The sequence below is a fragment of the Excalfactoria chinensis genome, chromosome 4 (assembly GCF_039878825.1).
Source record: "Excalfactoria chinensis isolate bCotChi1 chromosome 4, bCotChi1.hap2, whole genome shotgun sequence".
In the NCBI taxonomy this organism is placed as follows: domain Eukaryota; kingdom Metazoa; phylum Chordata; class Aves; order Galliformes; family Phasianidae; genus Excalfactoria; species Excalfactoria chinensis.
This window is the reverse complement of record NC_092828.1, coordinates 50,432,774-50,458,828: the sequence shown is the minus strand read 5'-3', so window position 1 is coordinate 50,458,828 and position 26,055 is coordinate 50,432,774. Positions and strand designations below refer to the sequence as shown.

The 26,055-nt window shown below is 41.8% G+C and overlaps 1 protein-coding gene across 4 annotated transcripts in view; it reads right to left on the bottom strand.

Moving 5' to 3' along the window:
* NPNT (nephronectin) overlaps positions 1 to 24,229 on the bottom strand; it is a 42,719-nt gene extending 18,490 nt beyond the window's left edge. Inside the window, exons 1-6 of one of the 4 annotated variants that reach the window (XM_072334820.1) lie at positions 23,949 to 24,229; positions 22,714 to 22,814; positions 15,980 to 16,030; positions 10,144 to 10,236; positions 3,507 to 3,641; positions 2,555 to 2,674 (exon numbers count right to left, since the gene is read on the bottom strand). In XM_072334820.1, the coding sequence (XP_072190921.1) occupies positions 2,555 to 2,674; positions 3,507 to 3,641; positions 10,144 to 10,236; positions 15,980 to 16,030; positions 22,714 to 22,814; positions 23,949 to 24,019 (571 nt within the window). In that variant the 5' untranslated portion in view covers positions 24,020 to 24,229. The remainder of the gene's footprint in view (positions 1 to 2,554; positions 2,675 to 3,506; positions 3,642 to 10,143; positions 10,237 to 15,979; positions 16,031 to 22,713; positions 22,815 to 23,948) is intronic. The other 3 variants (XM_072334821.1, XM_072334822.1, XM_072334823.1) reach the window with 3 other exon arrangements.
* Between the last annotated feature and the right edge of the window lie 1,826 nt (positions 24,230 to 26,055).

Sequence of the window (26,055 nt, the reverse complement as noted above, 5' to 3'; positions counted from 1 at the left end):
TAGCTGTTACTGGCACTGCCACACCCTGCACAGGGAACTGTTAGACAGCAAGGACGCAGCCCTCAAACTTCTACCCCTGGCCCATCAGACTGCTCTGACAGCACAGCTCTCCTCTGCTCTCACATTCCTGCAGTACAGGCCTGAATGAGAAAGAAAATGAGGCCAGTGCTGGGCACCTGTCCACATGCCCAAGTCTCCCTATAAATCTGCCTCTTGGTCTGAACTCGTTAGTAACATTTTAGGCTGTGAGCACCTTATAAACATTTTTTACATGCCTTTCCTTCTGTACAAATGCACATACTCACATATTCACGTAGGGAAGGAAGCATGTTGGATGCTCTCACATTGATAAGTTTTCAAGGCAATAATACATCCTAAAGGTATAGGACTGAACTGCTAATCAATACCTTGTTGAAAACTGACACATCTACTGCTCACATGTAATATGGAAAGTGGAGTGGATTCTCTTTACTGGTGGGAATAACTTTCTGATCATTAGATAGAAGATAGAAGGTAAGTGCTGGCCTCCTATGGCTCTCACATAACACCATGATGGCAGCTTCCTGAGAACCCACAGACCTGTGCCCATACAGTGCAAGGCAGCTCCGCTCCCCCTTGCCTGCTGTAGCAGGCTATGGCTCACGCCTGCTACCCATGAAAGCCAGGGTACAGAGGAGTGATCTGCATTCTGATCTCGGCTTGGTCTGCGATGGAAGCACACTCCCAAACCTAGAGCCAGTGGCTGCTCATAAGGCAAATACTACAAGCAGCATCCAATCACTGTCAGAGACAGCATTCAATAGAGAAGCAGGATTACAACCAGGCTTGCTTCTGTCCTGCTGTGAGTAAGGCCGCATCACCAACCCAAGTAACCAACTGTGATGCTGATTTTAAAATAGTTTGTTGGGTTTGTTTTTTTTAAGTTGACAAGGCTATATTTTTAAGCTTCCATCCACAAGAAAAACATCTAATAAGACCTCCTCTTGCAATGAAAACAATTATGATTTTCAGTCCTCAAATAGCTACAGACATTCTAAATCTGAAGTGTATACAAACCCAATCCAAAGAGCTGGGAGCACAGATTTATTGAGTCGAGAGCCATTAATTAGTCAATTCCTATTTTCAATGAATACTTTGCTGAATTCTTTTTTACCTCTTTGTTACCGATTTGCAATGAATTGACTTCCTAGTTGAATTGTTAGGTTGCTCTTTACCAGTTGGCTGGAAGGAACATTTTAACAAGAGAATGATTCCATGGGTTAAACTAAGACTAGAATAATGTCCAGAGGAATTTAAACCTGTGCTAAAAATAAGCATTAAATTCCCAGCTGTCTTTCAAACTCTATTCAAACTAGGATTTCATGAGCTGCAGTCAGTGCACACTTCAATTTTCTTACTACCATCTACACTGTTATTCTTCTACTGCATCTTCACTGCAGCAGTATCTGCACACTCCCTGGAGCTGACAAGCACTGAAGGGCTTGAGCACACGTCAGGAAAAGACTAAGTTCTAGCCACAAATAACTTTGATTCTTGCAGGTGTTTACTGGTTTAGCACAACACACACGGAAACATAGGTACACAGTTCTTCACCTTAAAGATATCTATCTGCCATGATGTCTGCTGTGACACTAACTGCAATTTCTTCAGCGTGTGATAATGGTTATTTTCTCTTCCATATGCACAGACATGCAGACATGTTCTGCTGCAAACTTCTTGGTCAACATGGGTAAGTCAGTTTGAGAACCACCCCCTTGTGAACAGCCACGGCACCTAACTAGATTATTAGGGTATTCACACTCTTCTATTCCTTTACTGCCAGTCTGCAGGGCTGCTACGGGTGGCAAAACTGCAGCACTGCATAGATATAAATAATAAAATCACTGGAGCATCATATCCACACAGGATGTATAGTTAATGACTAATGAAATCACATGTCACACTGTTCTTTAGACCACAGTCATGTGTGGTACAATCCAGTCTGATAAACCACAAACACCTTTTCCATGTTCAGTAATGTGAGAACAGTACATTTCATTTACACACAGTCTGAATTCCTGAGTTTATTTTAACAATTACGCAAGAGAGATGGGAGCCTAAATCCTATTAAAATGGGAGTGTGCAGAGACCTTTACTTTGCCTCTGGGAAATCTCACAGATGTGCACAAATTATCCCTCTAATCTCTGGTCCTGGGCATCACCTTGGTATGTGAGACAGCTACCCTCCCCATTCCTTCTTCATGCACTTTAGAGGTTCTGTTAGCAACACTTTAAAATTACCCAGGAACAGGAGAGAGTGGTAAGGGCCATGGCTTGGATGCCAGTCAGCTCACGCAGACATTAAGAAGATAGCCAATGAAATCTGCAAGACTGGAGCAAAGCACTAGGGATCTCTGATGTAGACCACTTGAGAATAGCTGAGCAATGCATCTCCATCACCTTTTGAAACTACACGTACATTGCATTCTAAATACACCTGATGAACTTTTAAAGTGCATTCCGGGTAAGGATAAAAAGTATATATTAAATATTAAATCTGCAACTGATCGCTTACCTATGCAGGTTCTACCATCAGGCCCCAGCTGCAGGCCTGGAGAAGGACAGCGACAGCGCACTTCCCCCTTCAGCACATCACAGCCATACTGACAGTTTGCCATGGAGCAAGAGAGGGCACCTAGGGACAAAAACGGAACACATGTAGATAATGACACCAACCAGAAACTGAAAATCACTGTAATCTCTGGGGAATTGAGACACAGTATAGTTACAATAGAAGTAAAGAGAACCTGTAGAATTTCACAGGTAGTCATTCAGGCTTTAAAGAGCAAACGCACGTGGTTAAAAGAAACAACAACAGAAAACAAAAATGACAATAACGGGGGAAAAAAGCACTACAACAGTAGCAAGCAGTGTAATGGAATGCAGCCCCCATGATGAAAATAAATTCCAGTACGTACTATAACACGTCCTGGACATTATCGACATTTTAAAATAGGAGTATCTTTAATTAAAGGTCATTTCCCTTCTCTCTCTCTCCAGACACTCAAAATATCCACTTTTATGGGAGCAAGTAGGAACCTGATCTCCAGAGAGATGACAGTACGATTTTATACCAGTCAGACAACCAACATCTGCAGCTTTAATGATTTTACATTTATAAGGACGTAATACAGCAGAGCTGCAGGTGCCTTGCTGCAATGAAAACGGCAAGCACTTGTCCCTGAAGGCCAATTAACAGTGATTTACTGCATTGGAGAATGCTTCTGGGAAAGCTTGTAATAAAACTAATAAAATTAAACTATTTGCTCCTGGTTTGCTCAGACTAATTTCATTAGGGGGAAAAAAAGCAAAAAAAAAAAAAAAAAAAAAAAGCAGCTCAGCTCCTTTTGTACAAGTGCCTGATTTCCAGCAAGATTAATCTTCTAGCATGGGGCACAACTTAATTTCATAAAAGCTTCCTGGGGAAACCCAAGCAGGGGCTTTGAGGACATGAAAAATGAAAGCACCAAGCCTTGCCGTACTGGAGCACGTTCCGTCTGGCAGAAGCATGTAGCCGTTCAGACAGTAGCACTTGTAGCTGCCGTACGTGTTCATGCACCGGTGTTTGCATGGCCGGGGCTTCAGTCCACACTCGTTCAGATCTGAAACAAAGAGTACAAGGGAAGGGGATGGGAAAAGAAAACATAGCAATGATGAGTGAAAAACCTACTAAAACAGGTTCCTTGAGAAAGAAGGAAAAATAAGGCAATTGGTTTTGTAGATGCAGCCCAGCAAACATCCAGAACAAACTCTACAGAGCATGGTTCTGTCCTCCTGCCACGCGGAGTTCTGTACCTCTGTTTCTCAGATACATTTTCAGAAAACAATGAGTGAGAAACAAAGTACTATCATTAAAGTAAGCACGGACAGAAATTTCATTAGCAAATGTATAAGCTCAGGCTGCCCAAATCAGAACTCTAGAGAAGAGAAGAAGCACGTATCACTCTGCATTCACTACTGGAGTGTGTCTGAAAGCAATTTGGCAATTCACTGTCATGCTTCAAAGTAAGCTGCAGCAGAAGGCAGAAAAGGTGATGAGAATCTCCTTAAAACTTGGGGAAAAAAAATGTGTTTTTTATCATCCAGGCAATGCTGAAAAAAGTACCTGTGATACCAGTGATATTTTCCAAGGACAATTGCTAAAGGCTATTATTTCAGATTTGTAACACAGAACTCATGACTTTAACTGAAAATATTAAGCCCACAAGAAAAGACGGAGTCAGAAATTCCTTCACACTTCTCTTCCAGGAAGACATGTTGATGTGATCAGGTAGACCAGAATAATTCACTACAGAACCTTGTTATTTGTTCATTGATGCCTAAAGATGACAACGCAGGTGACCACACAATAAATACAGTCACAAATCCAGCCAGCAAGTACTTAACTAACGACTGGTCCTTGTCTCCAGTACTGCACAAAGCCACTGGAGTGCTGTTACGATAACAGCAACTGATATTTCCAGGAACTTTGCAAACAGCCATCTCTACTTTTAAACACATTCACATCAAGTGTCCCTCCTTAATCAGCACACCAGAAAGGTAACCTTTGGTGCTCCCAGCAATTGGTAGACACAGAAATGGAGTCAGCACTTCATAAGGCACCAACGGAGAAAGACACACGTGCTTTTACAGACTAAATGTGTTAGATTAGAGTTAAGATATTAAAACAGAAAAATGAATAAAGCTCTAGTTAGAATGAAGTCAGTAATTCATTGGTTACCTTATGGAATACAGGTCCATATTAGACTAGGTCTGAGCTGTAAAGAAAATGAGAGGAAGTAGGGTTTCACAGCAGAAAGGAAGTCAAGGAAAATACTGGTTCTAATTAGCTGTATGTGGCATTCTCTAAATTCCCAGTGTTTAGATGTGAAATTCATCCTGAAACACTGCAATCACCTAGTTTTGGAGGGCAATTCTTTTCGGGACAAAGTTGTTTATCTGTACTCTACAAGTGAGGAGGGCTTTCCCTTTCATTAAGATCAATGTGATGTAGAGGAATCAAGAGAAAAATAAACACACTCGACTCCAAGTCACTGATGTGCCTCAAAATCAGACTCGGAGGTTCTTCTGATGCCTACAGATGAGCGCTTTGTTAATGCTGCTGTTGTTTCAGAGAGTTCCAACAGTGTTTGTGTGAACAAAAACTTATCATCCTTGGAGCTGCTTTGTTTTTTTTGCTGAAGAGCAGATGTCATGCAGAGAGATGATCCTGCAATATTTCTCCATCTGGCCTCATCTTCCATGGTCCTGGAGAGAACAGCAAGTTTCCCCTTCTGCTAGAACAGGGTAATAGTAAGGGTTACAGTTTTTGCTCAAAAAGATCTTCCTAAGAAGCCTGAATAGGAACTGCAGTAGTGAGAAAGACTAGGTGAGCGCAGGCATGACTTCTGAGAGGAAAAGCTGCCAGAAGGGATGAACCTGTGCCTTGGGAACAAGGAGCAGTGACCTCCTCTGCAACCTTCTGGCAGAGCATGCATTGCAGAAACAGCATCCACTTCCAACACTTGCTCTTCAGGAGTTTGAACATATTGCTGAAGCTGCTAGGAGAACATACTTCTCCCAGCAGGTACCAATAGGAGAATCATAAAATGTACCTGCTCTGTTCAAAGAGAAACAGATGCAGAAGAGATGTGTATTTCCTACTGCAAAACGGGGATCTTCAACTAAGAGTTCCATCTATTGATGGAATACAGGCACAGGTCAAATGGAAAAGTAGCAGTTGGGGAAGCAAAGTTCTCTAGGCAGCACAGAGGGCTGCTTTTTTTCCTTCCATGAAACTTCCTACAGCAGGTAGTTCCTGATAGATACTATAGTTGCACTAGCATCTCGCTTACACTTCAAAAACTTCCATAGATGATACCCTTAAGAACAGTCTCTCACAGCTGCTTCCAGAACTACTACGCAGACCAAAGTTGAAAGGCATACCTATTAATGACTGTCATCACTTTAAAATCTGCTGCCTTCCAAAACATATAGATTACATTGTGACCCCTAAATAACTGGAGTCCCATGGGACACTGAATAGCACACCACCATTTGGTACAAAATACTCTTGGTACAGAAATGAAAGCTCAGGTGTTGACAGAAACACTCCTGAGAATAACCTATCCTTAAGAGGCAGGTGTGATCAACTTTACTGGGATATTACATCACGTAGGCTTTGTTTTCAAAATTTTGACTAAATTATTTGTTGTCTGCATTCTATTTCTGCCTGTAAATAAATGCTGTCGCATCGCCTTTTGACTCCTTTGATTCAGGTCTAAAAATACATGGCTGTGAATAAAATGCCCATGCCTTTAAACAGTCTGATTTTTTTAACCTTGGCTGCCACAACAGAAAGCTAAGGTCAGAAGGCATCAGAAATAAGCTGTTAGCTCAGCTCCACTTAAATCTAAAACTCGCGTGTCATGGGTTTTCCACATCAGCTATTGAAAGAAAGATGTTTTCAACCTTATGGAGTCAGAAGAAATGCCAGAGTTCAGGAAAACAGCACTAGCAGAGCCCTGACTGCTTAAAAGCAAAGACACATTCCAAGCAGGTTGTATTAAAGCACTCTGCCCAGCCCCTCTTATTTTCCCTGAAGTGCAACTTGTCTTTTACTTCTTTCAGCAACGCAGGCACGTACTTGGAAACCACACAGCCAGCACACTCAGTTTCCTAACAGGAATATTGGATAATTACTGGCAGGTCTTTCAAGTTCTTTAGAAAGGCCTGTGTGAATATGCTGACGGCTCCTTTTACCTACCCCCACATTCCCATCATCTGCAACAGCATGCTTCTCACAGAAGAATCCGGATATACTGCACATAGGGGGAGCGCTGAAACATTCCTGCTATTAATATACTCTATCTGCTTCAGATGGGTTTCTTGTTCTGTAAGGACTGGTCTTTTCAAGAACAGGTTCAGGCTCATGTCAGCAGTCAAAAAAAAAAATCAGCTATAGCAACATACCTCTTGAACATATGCTGGTTTTAAAAGGTCAAGTTACTTACCCAAAGATATCAACTGCTTACTTCAAATAACATCTATAAAGACATCTCAGAACAAGTGCATCAAAAGAGGGAAAGAGAAAACAGCAGTAGTTTCCTCTTTATAAAAGATAAACTAAAATGTATTAAACACATGGACTAAATTTTCACATTGGTATTTAAAATGTTAATCCCTTTCATAGCATTGGTCTTTAGAAATCCCTTTAATTTCTTTGCAGGAATCTCCATGTGTTGTCCCACAGCTGAAGTTTTGCTGCTGAACTGCTTATACTGACATGTTACTACAGTTACTACAATTACACAGTGCAAAACCACTATTCTTGCTTTCAAAGTAACAGAAGACAGTAGCACAAATGAAAGCAGGCTGAAAGCTTTAGGCACTATGAAAAGAAGCTCCATAACAGAAGCAAAGCTGCTAAGTGCAAGCATTTAATTTTTAAGAAAAGAAGTTAAAATGTGAATACAATGAAATGACAAAAGAGCTATGCTGGCAAACCTGGGGGGCTTCTTTGACCACTGCACAGCCTCACACTTGATCTTGGACCAACTTTGGGGCACATCCAGCAGTAGCGGGATCCGTGGGTTCCCCTGCCCTGCTAGTCACAGAACAGGACTGAATGAGCCCATAAACAGCTGGTGAGTACATAAGCACAACTTCCTAGGAGGACACAGTGCACTCTTTTAATTAGCTTCTGCAGAAGGATCCAGAACCCAAATCCATTCTGCCTTTTTCTGCCTACTAGCCAACCTGAACCAGAAAACACATCAGGTATTCAATACCAAGTTTACTCAGACTGAGATAACAGAATACCAGTGACCCAACACGAAGTCAAAGATTTAACAATCACTCATACTATAAAAGAGTAGTTCAAGCTTTCATTCCCAACAAGTTCCAACTTGTGCCTCTATTTGACCCAATAAACAATTCACACTGTTCTGAGTTCACAAAGGGGCTTAGAAATAAATTAAGAAGTGCAGATCCTGAAGGATGAGCAGAGGAAAGAAACAAAAGCAGGTTACAGCACTGAGTGTGGTGGAGAATCAAGACGTTTTAGAATGCAGATGCATGGTACCAAGGGAATACAATCAGTTATTTGCTCTGCATGCTAACGACACTGCAAGTTCAGCCTGTGCATCACAGCCATTGGTCCATTAGCCTCCAATCCCTTTGCAAGAGATTTATTATCATTTCAAGCCGTGCAGGTAGAAGGAGCAGGCTGCCTGAAATACAGGTACCACCTCACCCCTTGAAGGTGCATTTCTTGAACGATGCTCCAGGGGGTGGAATAGATGTGCTTCACTGTTCTGACCAGGTGGACTTGGATACAGTTGCTCATCTTCAGATGAAGGGAAGAAGGCATAATAAAATGTGAAATGAACAAATCTTTGCAATATGCAAAAAAGATGCTTTATATTCTTCACATGAAGACAACCTTTCCCAGTCACACGAAGTAACCTGCGCACACTTGTAAAAATGGCAAGTCTGCAGCTTTTCACATTTGCCTATGAAGATAGGTCTTAATGAAGAGTTGGTACCAATTTACTGTTGAAAATGTTTTGAAAGAAGCTTTAGTTTCGTTCTTGCTGCTACAAACCAGAGAGCTGGCACAAGGCATTTTTTTTCAGAATATTGCTTTTCTTTTTTTTCCCCCCTTCACTGCTTATGGAACCCAGAATTAGAAAGCGAGAAGGGAAGCACTGAAGTTACCTACAAGATTTGTGCAAAGTTACTGCAATTTGGCTGCTGCTGATAGCAACATAAGAGAGCATGGTCTAGTACTAAATGTGGAGGTTGGTGGCCCTGCCTGTGGCGGGGGAGTTGGAGACTGATGATCCTTGAGGTCCCTTCCAACCCAGGCCATTCTGTGATTGGCACAGCCACTGCAGTGTCACTGGAAAAGGATCAGCCTTCAGGCATCCTCACACAGTCACAGTGCAACAGTTCTGCTGCGAGGCTCTGTCATTCTCTTGGACTGATCCCTGGAATGTGGCTTTATCTTTGAGACCACGAACAGATGAGATGTAAAGCCTGTTTATCAGCACTCACATTTCACAGCCCAGCACCATTCACATATCCTAGAAAGACTTCCATCTCCACAGGGAAATTCCAACATTTCTTCTGCCTATACCATTACTTCGTTATTACTAATTATTATTCTAGAACAGAAAAGAAAAAGATAGCCCCTGAAGTGAACAGAATAGCTACAATTTTAAAGTACAGTAACACTGGTCACATTTATCCTGTACATAAGTGGGCTTCATGGGATGCCTACGGTTCTAATCCACCCAGCTGTCTACACTGGGGGTGGGGCTGAGCATTCCTGTAGCCCCCTTCCCAGCCATACATTCAGATATCCTCCCAGCAAAAGCAGACTCTTCAACAACGACGCATACTTGGGTCTCAACCTAACGTGGAATCAGCATGTTGCAAGAATGCATATTCTGACTCCAGGAACAGCCATATGAGGTAGAATTGATATAGGCTGTAGTGACTTGATCTGATTGATGGATATCTGGGACATCACTGTCAGCAGGCACCTCAAAAGCCTCATGGACATCTGCCACAGCAACTCTGTCACCAATACCATGCATGGATACCTGATTAATACAACCCACAATGAACTAAATGATAATGCAGTAAAACAACACTCCATCTTTTCAACTCTTATTTACACAGTGCAGCTTATCGCTAAGCTACCTAGGTCAGGATTAGAAACAAGAAAAAAAGATAAAGTATTTAAGAAATCATTTTTAATTGAAGAAATACTATTTCACTATCTGAATCTGAGAATTGTGACCTTATGAAATAACAATCCTCACCATGAAATTTAAATTACTTGATTCAGATAGAGGACAGCACATGGATACATACTTCATGTTAATCTCCTTCATTTCACCTGAACAAAAGCAATTGTTTTCCTAGTATCATCCCCCTGCAGATGCCATTTTCTCTACAGATGTCAGTCCCAGTTTCAGAACAGCTACAGCAGTAACAGACATGGTATGTGAGTTTGTTATCCTATGCCTGCAGGCAACATACACAGCATTAACAAAGGTCAACAATATTTCTGTGATTTCACAAACAAATTCTCTTTCTTGGACTTCACTTTCTTACCTTGGTTGCACGTTTTTCCAGTATATCCTGGGTGGCACTTGCACTTGTTTGGCCCAATGCATTCTCCGTGTTTGCATCCTGGTTGGCATATTGCTGCAAATAGAAGAGCACTCATTATTCTTTGGCTCCAGTCAAGACTGACAGTGCATTACTTTAAAACAAATGGCAATGACCTAACAAAAATAGTACTGCTTATGTTCCTCCCTTAAGCATCACTGTATGTCTCAAATACCACTGTTTAAACAACAAATGTACTTTCAAAAATGATGGGCACCCCAGCATGTGTGGGACTCACTGGTATTCTATTTTGGTACAACAGGAGGTTGCGCTGTTTCTGTCATATTAAGCTCTTCTAGTAGCTCATCAGCTTGCATGCACAATACCTACACTTGCTCTGTGTATTTGTGCACTATAGTTCATGTCATTAAATTTGGTAAACTAGAACATGCCCTAGCTTTTCTCAGTCTGTGACAGAATGCAGATGTAAAATTCAGGTGAGCTTACTGTTTAAGTAAGGCAGACACAAATTAGAAAGAAAACAGAGGGTGGCATAACTCGAATACTCTGTAATTAGGATTTACTCTTTACCCTGACTTGAATTTTCTAAACTATCAGTATCATTTGCAATTTACAAAGTCACTAACCGGATCCAGCTGTAATATTCATTGATCTGACAACAGTCTATGTTATAAAATTGTATGTATTAAAGATCTATTTGAACAGAGATCTGTCAGAAGGCACTAGCTTGCATTCCAGCCAGGCTGCTCAACAGGGCTGAATTAAACAAAATTAAAACAGGAATGAGATTAGTTGCAGCTGTGAAAGAACTTTGCAAATACATTTCTAATGATCTAGAGTCTTTTCCTTAAGCATCCAGAATCAGCAGTTCCCACAAGAAGCAACAGTTAGCATGGAATGAGTCTGGTCCAGTGCTGGGGCTGGGACTGCATTTGCTCTCTACTCTCAGGGCAGTTTGGAATGAAGCGGTAAACTTCCCTGAGTGAACCTACCACAACTTTAGTTTAGCTGACACTAAAATGCCTTTCTCTCCTCAAATGCATGAAGCATACATTAGCAGCAGCTCAGATTGCAAAAAGATCTTACAGTTGAAGACAAAAAGCCTTTCACAATTTAGAAATGGAAAAGTGTATCTAATTCAGAAGATCCAATATCTTTGTCAGGAGGAATCAGACTTTGTCTTTTTCCGCAAGTTCCTTTTAATTCTCTCAGCCAGCCAAGTAGAACATTGTACTAGGCAAAAAATTCTTCATTAGCATGAATAAAACATCTAAAGCAAATTACACAGAACAACTAATTACAGACAGAAGACATGGGTGATGGGATCTGTGGCATCCTCAACAGATCAGCTAGTCTAATATATATTAACCAGCTTAGCCCCATAGTATTATCTGCAATATTTGATGTCCTGTATGACACACGAATGGATAAGTCCTGATCTAGACTATCTCTTACTCTGAAGATAAAACTAAGACTTTTTTGAAAACTTTTGTTTTCAAAAGTCTCAGTTAAAGGAGATGTCAGTGCCTCAGCAGCCCACAGCTTGAAAATCCCTACTCCTAACGATTGCCTAAGCATTATCCATAAAGCCAAAGACATTACAAAATGCTTTCTGCACATAAACAACTATTTGGAAACCAACTTTTGCTGCCAAGCAGGGTACTTGAAGAAATTTCTTTTATTAGAATGTATTTTGTAAGCCATAGCTACCTGAATGTTACACAACTTAAATAAAACATTCTATTCAATTTTAGTTCCATATTACAGCAAAAGAATTTCCATATAAAAGGGAAAAGCATTTTGCAGCAAGCTTTGCAATGCATGTAACTCAACCAACACCTCCAAAATTCACACAGCATTTCCTACATGGAATCTGTCACTGTCACCAAGCTATTTACATGACTTCCCATAAACCTAACCATTGCACTCAGAGCTTCGGCTATAAACTACACTCAGCCAAGCCTGTACAGCTGGCTGGGGCTCCACTGGTTACATCTACACTGCCTTTTGCACCGCACCTCTATCAGCCTCTCTAGGCCCAGAGGGGTGGGCAGGTTTATGCCTCACAAATTGCTCCTTTATAAGTCTTTAAACTGTTTGAAAAAAAAGTTGTATCATAGAAATCACAGAATGGTTTGGTTTGGAAGAGTACTTCAAGACCATCTAGTTCCAACCCCCCTGCTATAGACAAGGATACTTCCCACTACACCAGGTTGTTCAAAGCCCCATCCTGTCTTTGCTTAAACAAGCTTGCCACTCGCCAAGTAGCCTTCTCTGAAAGCATTTAAACTGGCATTCTCACGGGACAGTCACATGAGCTGGGACTGAAAAAAATCCTTAGCACAGCTATCTTCATCATTAGTCAACCATTGTTTATTTATCTAGGCCATAAACCACAACTAAACTCTCCGCTTCACTTTGTTGCCCAGTTCATTCAGGAGATACCAAAAAATAAACACCGGTTTCATGACCACCTCAATTCAATCTTTTCATTTTAAATTATTTTTGGGCCTGACACAAAGACTTGCTTTGTTTCAGTTCCAATTGACTTTAATGGGAGGCAAGGAAGTATCTTTTCAGTCTTTCATTTAGCCAGGAATCTAACAGAGTACCTATTTTGAAAGTCGTCAAGAACTACCTTTTCTTCCAAAATAAGACGATAAATACTGCATTTTAAGCTTCAAGTAAAATTCAGGACAAATTAAACCCTGTAAAAACAATAGAGAACTGAAACATGAGTGAGTGAATTGGGTTTAGAGTTGCTTTTGTGGTTTTTTTTTATCGAGTGTGGGAGAAAGAATTCCTAGTGAAATGCATATGCCCTCAGCATGTGTTACACTTGCATAAATGCTCAAAGCCACCCATCTTCTCAGACACCGGGAACAGCTGGTGCGTCTGAGCATGACTGAATCATTCTGAATTATGATTTTTTAATTGCTGCTTAAGTACATAAATGAAGCATACATTCAATTAATTCATTATGGGTCTACAGTGTTGGTGGTGGGAGGCATTGCTGTCATTTGTTTTTCTACCTTTATTTTCCCCGTGCACTCAGCTCCCTAGAATGTTAACAACTTATTAACTCCATTACCAAGTGCTGCTTGGTGGAGTCCTAATGAGACAGTTGCACTACTTGACTCTTACTAACTCCTCTTCCTTATTAGAGACCAGCAATGAAAAATCCTGAACTTCTCTTCCTACCTAATTCTCATCTGCTTTTCCAACACTTAAAGCTATGTCTTCCATCAGAAGACAGTAATGATGTGAGGACATTCCTGAACATTATAACACTTTGCTCTGCTGCTGAATTTGTTCCATAATATTAACTCCTGACTCCACACACCTTCTTTCTATGAGTGATGTCCACAAGAGTGTTTCATTGATAGAAGTTGCCCTCATAGTCTTTAGTTGCTCCTTCTGCAGCACTCTGCTCACATCTGCCTCAAAATACCAGACCACAGGTGTTCAATCTGTTCTCCAACCTCTATTTTCAGCTCTCTGAAGTCAAAATTGTATAAGAATTACCTGCATCTGAAATAATCCATGTTGACCATCTGCCTTGCACGTCTCTTTCCAAGTAACACATAGCCCCTTTTTTATCCTGACCCCAACCCAAATCCCAGTTTCTTAACATTCATTTTGCCCAAACACAGGAAGTAATTTATGCATCAGCCCATAGGTTATTATGTACTATTCATCTCCACAAACTCTTACTCTTAAAGTGATGAACCTACAAAAGACTTCCAATCCTAAGATCACTATTTATGCTCCCACAGTGCCAACTTAAAAACAGGATTTGCATCTAGGTGAAAGAAAGCTTTTTTGTGTGCTTTCTCCTTCACCTGAAGGTGTCTCCCCCTTTCCTGTGGCACTAGCAAACCATAACCTCAATCTGAAGTCCTGTACGTCTTTTCCTTCAGCCCATTAGTCTTTGTAATTCCACCTGCTTCTTTCACAGGTACGGGCAGCAATGTCTGTGTCTCAAACGTTCAGTAAAACAAGCATATCTCACTAACACAGCTGTTTAGATATAGATATTCCCCCAAAGTATGAGCTACTTTTAACTCAAATCACTGCAGCTCTTTCAAAGTTACATCTTTCTTCTTTGCTCCATCACATACAAACACAGAGGAATGCACAAAGCTTAACCTACCACAGTTATCAGTAGGTGGTAAAACCATGCAATAACCATAACTCACATTACAGAATTACTTCAGCAAAAATAAAATTACTTCGCAGATAAGTGCGCAAGCAGTCACAATATACATCCCCGTGGAGTTTAATAAGCTTGATTACGGTCACCAGGTATTAACTTTCAGATAATTTCATGTGCAAAACATTCCTTATGCTGAAAGATAATAGAAGTTCTTCACGAACTTCTGTAACTAGAGACTGATAATAACATCAGATACAATGGTGATATATAATGGCTGAGTCGCTGTTTGCTCTTTGGGATTTTTTTGGCATTTATTTGTAGCATTCATGTTAACAAGTTAAAATGCACACGAGCTTCTGCCTAAAGTATATAGTTCCATTAGGTAAGTGGATCCTAGTTTTACACACCCAACTAGATCATAGATCAGTTACTCAATTTGCACACATGATTGTGGTAATGGCACATTAACACAACAAACTGCAGCCAGTGGGGGCTATTCCTTACAGCAAACTCTGCTTGCCTACATTGCACTCAAATGTGTTTCTCAACTGCATATGGAAATCCAGACCGCAGTTCATGAATGCCTTGCTGGTCAGAACAACACTTACAAACTCACTTAGCTAACACTGAGATATATACCTATAATACCTACGTGCTTTAGAGCTGTTTAAAAAATGGTGGGAATTTGGTCAAACACAATGCATAAGAACAGTACTGTCTTGTCATGTTTTTCATGTTTGTCTTTCAACCGGCTCATGACAATTCCTTAAAGAACAGTGCTTTATCACCTCAAATACAGGTTTGTTACACAGATCTTCCTGTGTTTCTACCAAATTCCAGGCAAGCAGGAGTGTCACAAGTCGCAGCAGAAAAGAAATGGGGCCTTACCACTAACTCAGTTATAGTAATATAACACCCAGTGGCTTCAGTGCAGTAACTTCTATACCACAGTAACAAAGCCAACTTTAATGCACAGCTGATGGCTTTACTCCCTCTCTAAAGACTGGTGCTCCCACCACCAGGAAAAGTAAACAAGACATACCACTTCTCAAGCAGAAGTCTACAGCCCTGAGTACTAATCTAAACTAGCACTGACTTCATTTTGCTCTAACATGCCAAGCTATGCACTGCTGTAGGCCAGGGGCTGCATTTCCCTGCTGTGAAAAGGACAACCTGTAGAGGAGGTGCAAAGCAGGCAAAGGGGGGCAGTAAGTGCTTCAACCATCCCAAACCAGCCTCCTGCTGCACAATTCTATACTGTGAAAGCAAATTCAGGCCTCCCTGGCAGCTTGTAAATGTGATGCTGGGAGTATAAACAACTTACAGAAAAGCAAAACTAATACTTGGGGCTTGACAGTAAAATAAAGGAAAGAAGAGAAAGGAAAAAAGGAAAAAGTGCAGTGGGGTAGGAGATGAGATGCACGTTATCAGATGGGTGACTGGGATGAAACAGCCTTGTTAAGCTTCCTTCCCTCTCCCACCCTCTCCATCCTCCCCAGATCAGATGCTTCAAAAGTATTTAAAAGGAAAAAAAAAAAAAAAAAAGAACATCTAGATCTTCTTGCCACGTATTATAGCGTTAATGTACAATTAATGACTTAGAGGCCACAGCTCTAAGCCATAATCTTTCCAAAATTATTTCAAGAAATATGTTGGGCTAACCTTTGGGCTGGCACCTTAGGCTGGCTATTCTCTGCCTTAAGACGTAGAAAGCTGTAAAACAAATATCCAAAAAATAAAAAGAAAAAAGAAATTCCAGCTTTTTGCTTTTTTTTCCCCCTCCCCTGTAAGGAGGATGGACTTGGCTGGGCCTTTTATCAACTTGTTACATTCCTGGAGACTTACACACATTCAACAGTCAGAGCTTTTCTGAAATAAAAAAATAAGTTCTGGCACACGTTTAAAAATAGAAACACCTTACATCTGCATCGCATTAGGAGATTTAACAAACACATTCTGATACATAACAGTAATTAAATATCATGATGTGATGCTATTCTTATTCAACCAAGGAGCTACTTTGCCATACAATGTTGTACAAACTCTCGTGTTTCATGGTTTAGATCCCATGTTTCCATCAACAGAACACAAATGCTTTTCTTAAAGAGACAGTATCCTTTCATTTAAATATACATGTATGCATTGCTAATGCTGCATAACATAAAATAAACGTAAAAGGTTTGCACCAGGATGTTAATTTGAGAGTAACTAGCATCGCTCATTTTAAAGCATCTGAATGTCTTCAACCAATGCATACACTGGCATACACATTTACTGGTCATGTTTATGGTGTTTAAATTTTGATCGTCTAAACTGGAGTTAACACTTAAGAGACCTTTTCAGCTCTTACTACGATATGAAACTGAATATAATACGAAAGTTAAATAAGATGGAAACAGATCGACATTTCATGTTCACGTTAAAACGATTTATTTGCCAATAAAAATGAATATTAGATGCACCCCTTGTCAGTCTACATAACCGTGTTTTAAAAGGTGGGGAGTTAACAGCAGTAGCTCTTTGTATTTTAAGTAATATATGACCAGTGTTTAAGGGTTCGCTTTGACTGTCACTTCTATTGATTTAGACCTGTTTTAACCAGCAAGACTCTTAATGGAGGGAGGTTGCTGGGGCTGTTGTTGGGCTTTGAAGGAAGCTCCATATTCAAACTGACAGTACGGTCAGAACATACTGCTAGTGACATTTCCTGGGGACAAAGTGGACTGCAGAACTCTTATTCTATGCAGAAAAGATGCAACGCAGGAGTGGAAAAGGATACTGTATCTTTAACATAGCAAAGTTACAACTGCTTTAGAACCATAAAGGTTCTAACATGAAGAAATCCCTACAACGCTAACTGAATAAAAATAGCAAAACCTCATTTATTTATTTTTTAAATTGCATGGCAAAATTAACTAAATATCGCAATTCTGTATTGGTATTTTTCACAAAATAGACATCTAAAGATGCACAAAATTATCGGTCATTTTATAAGATCCACTGCACATGAATATTCATGAAACATTGCTGACACAATGCATTAATATATATTGTGTTGCCACAACCACAAATTTAGTAACAAAACTCGTGCTGATGTTAATGAGGTTTCTGCCAGGGGGCCAACCTCGTGGAAGCCAATGCTGCCAAGGGTCATTACTGACAAAATTATGGTTTTATTTCACTAAAGATTCGTGCATCTCTGACTATACAGAATTGCCATTTCCACTTAAAGCACCGTGATGCGCAACAAACAGAAGTCCTAAGACACACAGCCTCTTCTCCCATTGATGTATGACACGATTTACGTGGGTGAACTCCCATCAACATTACTGTTGGTTACGCAAAATCATCCAGGCATCAATGAGAGCACAACCACCTCTTCCCAGCCCACCAGCATGCATCTTTGTAAATAAATCACACAGCATAGACACACATTGAGACAGAAGCAGCAGCATATACAGTATGGGTTTCTCCATAGCACTTGTAAAAGGCAGCAGCATGCACAATTTCCAGCAAAGCATTTGGTTATGTCTGCATCTGCCATTTCAGCTTGCACAAGCTCCCCCCCTCTTTACTGCAGGTCACCTAAGAGCTTCCTGCAATAGCATGCATTTTACTAGGTTGGACTAAATCTTAACGCTCATCTGACATCTTCCAATTGACTTTTTTTGGTGCAGTGCTTAAATGAGGTGTAAACTGATTGACTTCTACTTTTACTAATGGATTACTGTTCAGCTTCTTGACTGCTCTGTCCCTAAGCTTTTAATGCTAACTGTTGTGGATTTACTGTAAGCCTTTGCTGACTTATTCTGATTTTCTTCCATAGGCAGAACAGTCAAATCTCAGCACAAGGAGATAACCAGACTGAGCTGCAATAGACAGATGCTCTAAAAGAGTGTACTCATCTTCACAGTCCCTTCTCAAGATAGACTTCATTAATTTTGTTAATGTTTAAGGAGAATTCAGAATTGAAATAACCAAACAAAAGCAAAGCTTGTTCAATTCATTTTCAGTGAAATCTTATTCTTATTAAACATTTTGGACAAAGCTTTCTGTTCACTAGACAAACTCTCAGAATTAGCCCTGTTGGCTTCACTAGCCATGCAGACTCGTGCCAACAGAGGATCTGACAGTTGGCCAGCATCAGTTTACAGAAGCTGTGGATTCAAACTTGTATTTTGTAGATGGGAATGCAGCAAAACCACACTTGCTATTGCCTCTAGCAAAGGAGTTGTCCAAACCGTAACCTAGAATGAGAATTCAAGCAGTTTGCTATTGCTTCTCTTAAGAAATCTTGCTCAATTTTTATAATCTACATTAAATTAGTGGTATCTCTTTCTGCCAGCTCTTATTTAATAAAACAGGTTTAGTTCTTGGCTGTTAAATTGCAAGAGAAATTATGAAGCAAAACGCAGCCCACATCTTTAGTGTAGCTTGACTACATGTAACTAGCATACAAATGAATTACAAACAGGCATGCAGCCAAGTACAAAGCAGGTGTATTTTGTTCATGACAAGCACATACATTTGGAAATCATTTTAATACCTTTAAAAGAACAACAGAGCTTTTTGGAAGCTAGCTATAGCAAGGCAGGTAGACTAGTTCTAAGGATGTCTTTCAAGGTACCCAGGTGGATCAGTGGCAAAAGTGTCCACAAATAAAGAACAAATAAGTTTAAAATAGCCCCTAGCATGGCTTGCTGGAAGAAGAAATTCCACTTTCATTGTGAAGAATAAAAAGCATCACATTGCTTCTCATGTATATCATAGAATCATAGTCATAGAAACCTTAAGTTGGAAGAGATCTTTAAAGTCTATCTAGTCCAACTCCCCTGCAATGACCTGGGACACCACAACTAGATCAGGTTGCCCAGAGCCTGATCCAGTCTCATCATGAAAGTCTCCAGGGATGGGGCATCAACTGCATCTCTGGGCAACCTGTACCAGCGACTCACCATCCTCACTATGAAAGGCTTTTTCCTTACATCCAGCCTAAATCTACACTCTTTAAGCTTGAAGTCACCTCTCCTTACTCTCATAGACCCACCTAAAGAGTCTGTCCCCTTCTTTCCTGTAGCTCTCCTTTAGATATTGAAAGGCCACTATTGGGTCACCAGGTTCCAGAGCCCAATACATATGTGTATATTCACAGCTGTATGAAGGTTGTTTTGTTTTTTTTTTTCAACTGATATGTGAGTAAAGTATGTCTGTGCAAGATGCATGCAATACTACATGTCCCAGCTTGGTTTTCCCCTATCCATCTGTATACTTTAAATGGGTTCTGGGTTAGGATAACACAGTACCACAGATGCAGCTGCCTTGCAACACAAAAGCAATTATGAATATACTGTCCATATCTGTTCTCACCAAAAAAGCTTTGCCATTGAAATTCAGTCATTTGTTACCAAGTGCATCCTTATGCATGGATGATGAATCACAGGCACTGCATTACTATGGCTTAATGAGTTACTACTTGTCTGCTGGGCCACACTCCTGCCCTTCTAAAGCTGACATTACCTTAAACCACACAGCTGTCTTAAGCTACCACGTGCTTTCCTCAATAGGCTTGGGCAGGAGACTGGCCCACATGTGTTTGGTGGAGCAGCTAGCACAACTTCAGTAGGAAATATATCTGAGTACATTTGCAGCTACTTGCCTGTAGTTTATCACAGCCTGGAGTCCTTCTGGTAACTCTGTATGTTGCAGCTCTCTCATGTATCAGAGCCTGTATTCTTGCTATTCTCTGTCTCCAGCATGGCACTCACATTTGCTCTCAGTAAGATAAACTCAAAGGCTATTGGTGTATACACAGCAAGTTATGAGTGAGTAAACAGGTGAGAGTGCAAATGTGCTGTAGCACTTGCAGGCATAGCAAAGATGATTCAAACCACTTGGCTTGAGTACAGCCGTTGATGTCCATTAATAAAAAGCTCAGCACAGTTGCCTGAATATGTACCACTTCATTTTTGAACCCACAGTAAACAGGGTCTCACAACATGGTTTTAAGTCTGATTCTATACTTGTTTTCATCACATAAATACAATTTATTCTAGAAATGGCAAAGAAAACATAAATCTAGTAAAGGGAAGTTAACATCTATGCCACTCATTCTGGGGACAGGATTAAGAGGCTTGTCTTTCTCTACAGTAGACTTGAATTTTTGGAACCTTTGCAGAGATATCCTTTTATACAGTAAGAAGCTCAAGGCTGCAGTTGAGGCCAGGAATGCTGCCTTCCGTGTGAGGTTAATCCTTCACGTTGAATGCCACATTCCCAAGGTGGAGAGCTTACTACAGATTTTCTGTTTGGCTGCCAGCACTAGAAAGATTCACTTTCGTCTGGTGTAATCTCCCACTCCGTGATACAACCGGAATTTTCACCACCCACAACTGGAACAGATTTCCTTGCTTTACTTTTCTCAGAGTTTGGCTCCTGTTTCAGAACTAGAATTAACTGCTAAGGTTTTAAGCAAGGTCTTCACCCACACACTTGAGGCTTTTCTAAATTCTCAGTAGTCTTTAAAAGCAAAGAAAAAAAAGGAACAATATTTCTACCTTTAAGTGAGAATCGTATTCCTTTTAAAATCTGGTCCCAACCACTGGAGATGATCATATAGAATTGATCCCTGCACTCCCTGGAAGAGCGAATAATGTATTTCAAAAGGTAGATGGAGAAGAGAATCCACTTAGATTTAGCATTAAGTAAAGAAGATTTCTGGTATCTGAAGAAGATGGCAAATTGCTACAAATGATCTTACTGACAAAACTCAGAGTAAGAAAGATGACAAAAACCCTCTGTACAGTATTTTTTGTATCTTTCTTTTTTTTTCCACTTTTAGTTATGACTTTTTTACTAGTATGACTTCACACTGTTGCTATCTCCCAAGACTCTGAAAACAGCAACCCCAATTCAGAGTTGGGAAGAGAGAATTTAAAGGACAAGTATATCTGTAGCTGACTTCCAGCAAGCTTAAATTTATGGCCATCACACAGGAGAAGACTTGTCTAAGTGAAAAGCCACAGTGAGACCTCTTTTATTTCAGTGCAAATTATTGATACTTGTCAGTTAAATGTCCATAACCTCAAACATTTAAATGCTTAACAGTTTCCAAATACAAGTTCAAAAGATAGACATAGATTCTATCACTTCTGGAGTAGATGCAATCGACTACTTCACATTATTCTTCCTTCTCTATAAACATTCATCCCAGGGAAAAGATTATTTCTGTTACCAGCTACAGCCTTAATACTCAAAATGATTCATGATACAGGCTCAGAGATACCAATCTGAGATCTTCTCATCTGATAACAGTAGCAGGCGTGTTATGTTCCAAACGCACTTTGCATAGCTTTTTCACCAGTCATCTTATATACCTATTAAACACTGCAAGCTTTTAACATGCTTAGGATGGAAGAAGCCAGTGCTGCCATTCACAGATTTGAACAAAACCTTTGCTGAGAGTGTACAGTTGCACCGCCAACACTACTTCTATCTTTTGCCTTTCTTCCTGCCTGCTGCCTGTCTGTGTCACTGTCCTGTAGCCTATGCATCTAACAGTATTCAACACCTGTTTTGCTTTAAAAGCGGCTTGGCAGAAAATAACCTAGTCATTTGCATCTTCATTTTAAAAAAAGCAAGGAGCACTATTTATAGATTCAGTCCTGCAAAAACTTTGGAGAAATCACTCATGTGTCAACTGTGTGTGAACACGTGAGCCAGTGCTCCCTGAATCAAGTCTGTGATTCCTAACAACCTGAACTTCTACACTGCCCTACCTGCTACCATAGAGTACTTTTAGATGATGCCCTTAATGATGAAGACTTATCTGTTTGTTTATCCTGCCATTATAAGGGGTTCTAAATAGCATGTTAGAGTAGGACTCTAGCATATTATAAGAAAATAATCTTAGAGATTTTTCTCTTCACGTGCGACCCAATAAAAGGATGCTGTCAGGCTGGTATATACACCCTTAATTTGAGGTTACTATAAGAATGCTTGATCTTTAGTATCAAATTGAATATATTTATTGGCTTTTAAAATGAAATGTCAATTATTTATATCTCTTTCTCAGATATTTATATTCCGGCCTGCACTGCTTGTAACATGACACTGCAGTGTTATGACAGGTTATTAGGAATGAAATGAAGTGGAAACAAAACAGAAATTCACAGATTCTCATTGCCTTACACAAAGTTTACTCTTCTTGATTGAAAAAAATTTATAGAACTGTTAATTACAGGCTGGATTTTGACCTGACAACATACTTTTAAGTAAGTCGGACTCACACGTGCAAAAGCCTTGGCCATCCACTATACAACTGTGTGTGAAGGATGGCTAAGTGCACGTACAAGCCTCTCCTACAAGTGACTAGAAGCCCCAGCAGCAATGATACTCACGTTGGCACTGTCCCCAGGCCAAACGGGCCCAGCCCCAGCAGCAGTCAATTCTGCTTCCAAACCGGCACAGTCCTGCTGAGGAGATTATTTGTCTGGGCCACCTGAACGAGACAGTTCGAAGACAGTTGGTGAAACGTTTTGGGAGTAACTAACTAAAATCATTCCATCTTAACAACAACAAAACTAATAACACACTCCTTTTGGTAAAGGGCTTTGACCTGAGCCTGTGATATTTCTGTTATGAATACAACATGTTGTTCAGACGCCGGACATAGCTTTAGGCAGAAGATAATTGGCGTTAACGTTGTACAACCTGAAACAACCGACACGTTTCGCAACGTGCTCGCTGCTGCCACTCACAGGTCCCTATTAAATTGCTTCAGACTTGTGAAATTACCTATAGCACGCAATAAAACACCATCGGGAGTTTCAGCATTGGATTGTTTTGCGATATGTCACCAGATTTTCTCACCGAGACTTGAAGGGAGTGGAGAAAAAAAATAAAAATAAAAAAAAATCAAAACACGATCTTGGCGTTACACGATAAACATACACAAAGGGAGAGCTGGCGTGACCGTAAATAACAACTGAAGGAAAAGAGGCAGCGCAGCCTTAGGCGACGGCAAAGCGCTGCCGCGACTTGTCAGCGCGCCTCAGCGACAGGCGGGAAGGCAGCGAGCAGCTCGCAGCACCACACACCGCCACGGCACGAGCCCGCGCCGCACGCCCCACCTGACGCTCCGGCCCCGGGCAGGGGCTCTCCTCTGCTCTCCTCTCCTCGCGGTCGCTCTCACCTGGCTTCATGTTAAAACTTGAGTTGCAGTTCACTGTATTCTGTTTCTAGTGCCTCGAGGCGTCAATAAACTTATTTTATTTTCGCGGCACGTGAAGCGCTTCGCGTTTAATCCTCACAGAACGCAGCCCTTCTAACAGCGACCAACTTTCTACAGCCGTGACGGCGTTGACTCCCCGGAGCCGAGCACGGGCACGGCCCCGGGCAGGGAAGGGCGATGCGGTGCTCCTACTCGTCCCCCAAGCCCGTCGGCACCGTGCTGCGGCCGCCGGCTCCGGGGAACTTCGCCTGGCTGAGGATACAGTCCCGGGGGCGGCCAAGGAGCCCCCCGGAGCCATTTCGCACCCCGGCGGCCGCCGAAGCCCTCCCGGAGCACAGCCCGTGCCCTCTTTCCGCCCGCGGCAACCCCAACCAGGAGCTCCCCCGCGCAGCCGGCCCTTACCTTCTGTCAAACTCTCCGGCCGCCCCCAGGGAGAGGCAGGAGGCCAGCAGCAGCCGCACGGAGAGCTCCATGGCCGGCGGGGCTCCCCAGTGACGCGAACCGGCCGCTGCCGGGGAACGACGGTGCAAGCGGCGGGCCGCGATGCTGAGGGTACTAAGGCTGCCGCACACCCCGGCTGCGCCGCGAGAGCTCCGGAGCGGCAGCGGAGGCGGTGAGCCCCTCTGCGCTGCCCGCCCGCCTCGCTGCCGGGCGGAGGAGGTGCTGCCGGGGTGCGGCCGTGCCGCCCGCAGCCATTAGGGGCGCCCGAGGGCGGGCCGCCCGCCTCCCGCTGAGGGGCACCTGGCGGCGGGGCCGCGCCTCAGCTCCGCCCCGTCCCCTCGGTCGCGTTGGACACTTACCTTGCAAAGGAGCGGGGGGGGAGCGACGCCCGAGCCCCTCCTCGCAGATCTGGGCCACGAAACGGGGAGAACGACGGGCACCAACGGTGGGGTACAGGCAGAGCTTGGATCTTGTGAACGAGCTGTTATTCCAGAAGGTCCGACAGCCACCCACTACTCTCCAGGTGCAGAGTCCACAGGTATAGATAAGAGCATTAGGATTCAGCCTTCTTTTGCCAAACGCAGTTCTTCCAGAATAATGCTTTTCAACAGGATTACAAGTTTTTGCTTGTTTGCTTCGTTCTGGCTCAAAGTCTCCTTTAATAGCTCTCAGATGTCAGCGTGTGTCCCTGGCCCCGGCCAGCCAAAGAAACCAGAGGGTCAAGCAGGACCTGTGCACCACATACCACTACCAACAGGGATGACTCCACCACTGTTCCACATTAAAGCACTAAAAGATGGCAGCCGTGTCTGCTTGGTTTCTATGAACTACTGCCATAGGGACATTTTGAGGGACACTAAATAACAACTTGTCACCATTTTAGGGTCAGAGCCACTCACAGCGCTCTGATTACAGACAGATGGGCCAGCAGCTCGGATTAAATTGTAGCATTGGTTTTGATCTGTGCATGCATCACAGCTAATCTCATCAGCTGTTGCTACAAGAGTCACACAGCTTAGATCCAGAAAACAAAGATCTTCCAGTTTACACCGTAACACAAAGCCAAACCCTTCAGGGAACGCTTAGATGCCAGCTTCCTAAAATATGATTTGAGCTGATAGCTCCTGCTCAGAGCATTTTGCACCTTTTGTAACACTTCACAGATAGTCGAGCAACACCATGGTTATGACAATAGTAAAGATACTTTGCACAAGGTATGAACTGAGCTAGTGAGTTTCATTCAATTACACACCTCTCTGAGCAGTTTTACCACTTACTGAAATCTTCAGCAGAAAACCCTTCACTCTTTCATTATCTATTTAGGACCCCAGTTTCCCTGTGCTAAGCCTCCTATCCACAGCTTCAACAAGCTAATAATTCTGCAAGATATTTGTTACCACAGCAAAACCCTGTGGAGGACTGAGCTGGACAAGTAAACTGCACCAAAGACCAAATGTCATTCCCTCCATTCACATCAGTGGAAGCTGATAACCAATGCAATAACGCAGTAGCATTTGGGAAAGACAGGAGCATCTGGCTTAGATTAGATTCTTGCTGAAAGAGAGCTGATTTCCAGCTCATGACTGATTATATTTTTTCCCCACTCAGATACGTGATGAGGGATCAGCCCACAGCCCTTGCAGGATTCATTTGTTGTCAAGATTTTACGGGCAAAAAGGGAGAAGTCCTACTTAAGATAACCACAGGGATTTCTCTCTGGTACCAGCATCCGGCTGTATCTCTCCAACACGCAGAAGGAAAATATCCGCAAATTACATTGTGGCCAAATTCAGGAGAGGTGCCAAAAGCAACATTTCAACTTCTCTGTGAATAAAGGTCTAGGGCAACCTGACACTTTCCTTCCAGTGTCCAGAAGGAGGTGTCGTAAAGTCAAAGCCATTCACGTTACTCCCCATAGTGGTACTTAAGTATAGAGCAACTTTAAAGCACGTGCTACTTTTAAAAATCACGTATACTCACAGATGGTAGTAAAATAATTTAATCTGTCCAGGCTGCACTCAGTATTTAAGATTTCCTCCTCAGCCTCTTTGGCATTCTTGTGTCTCAG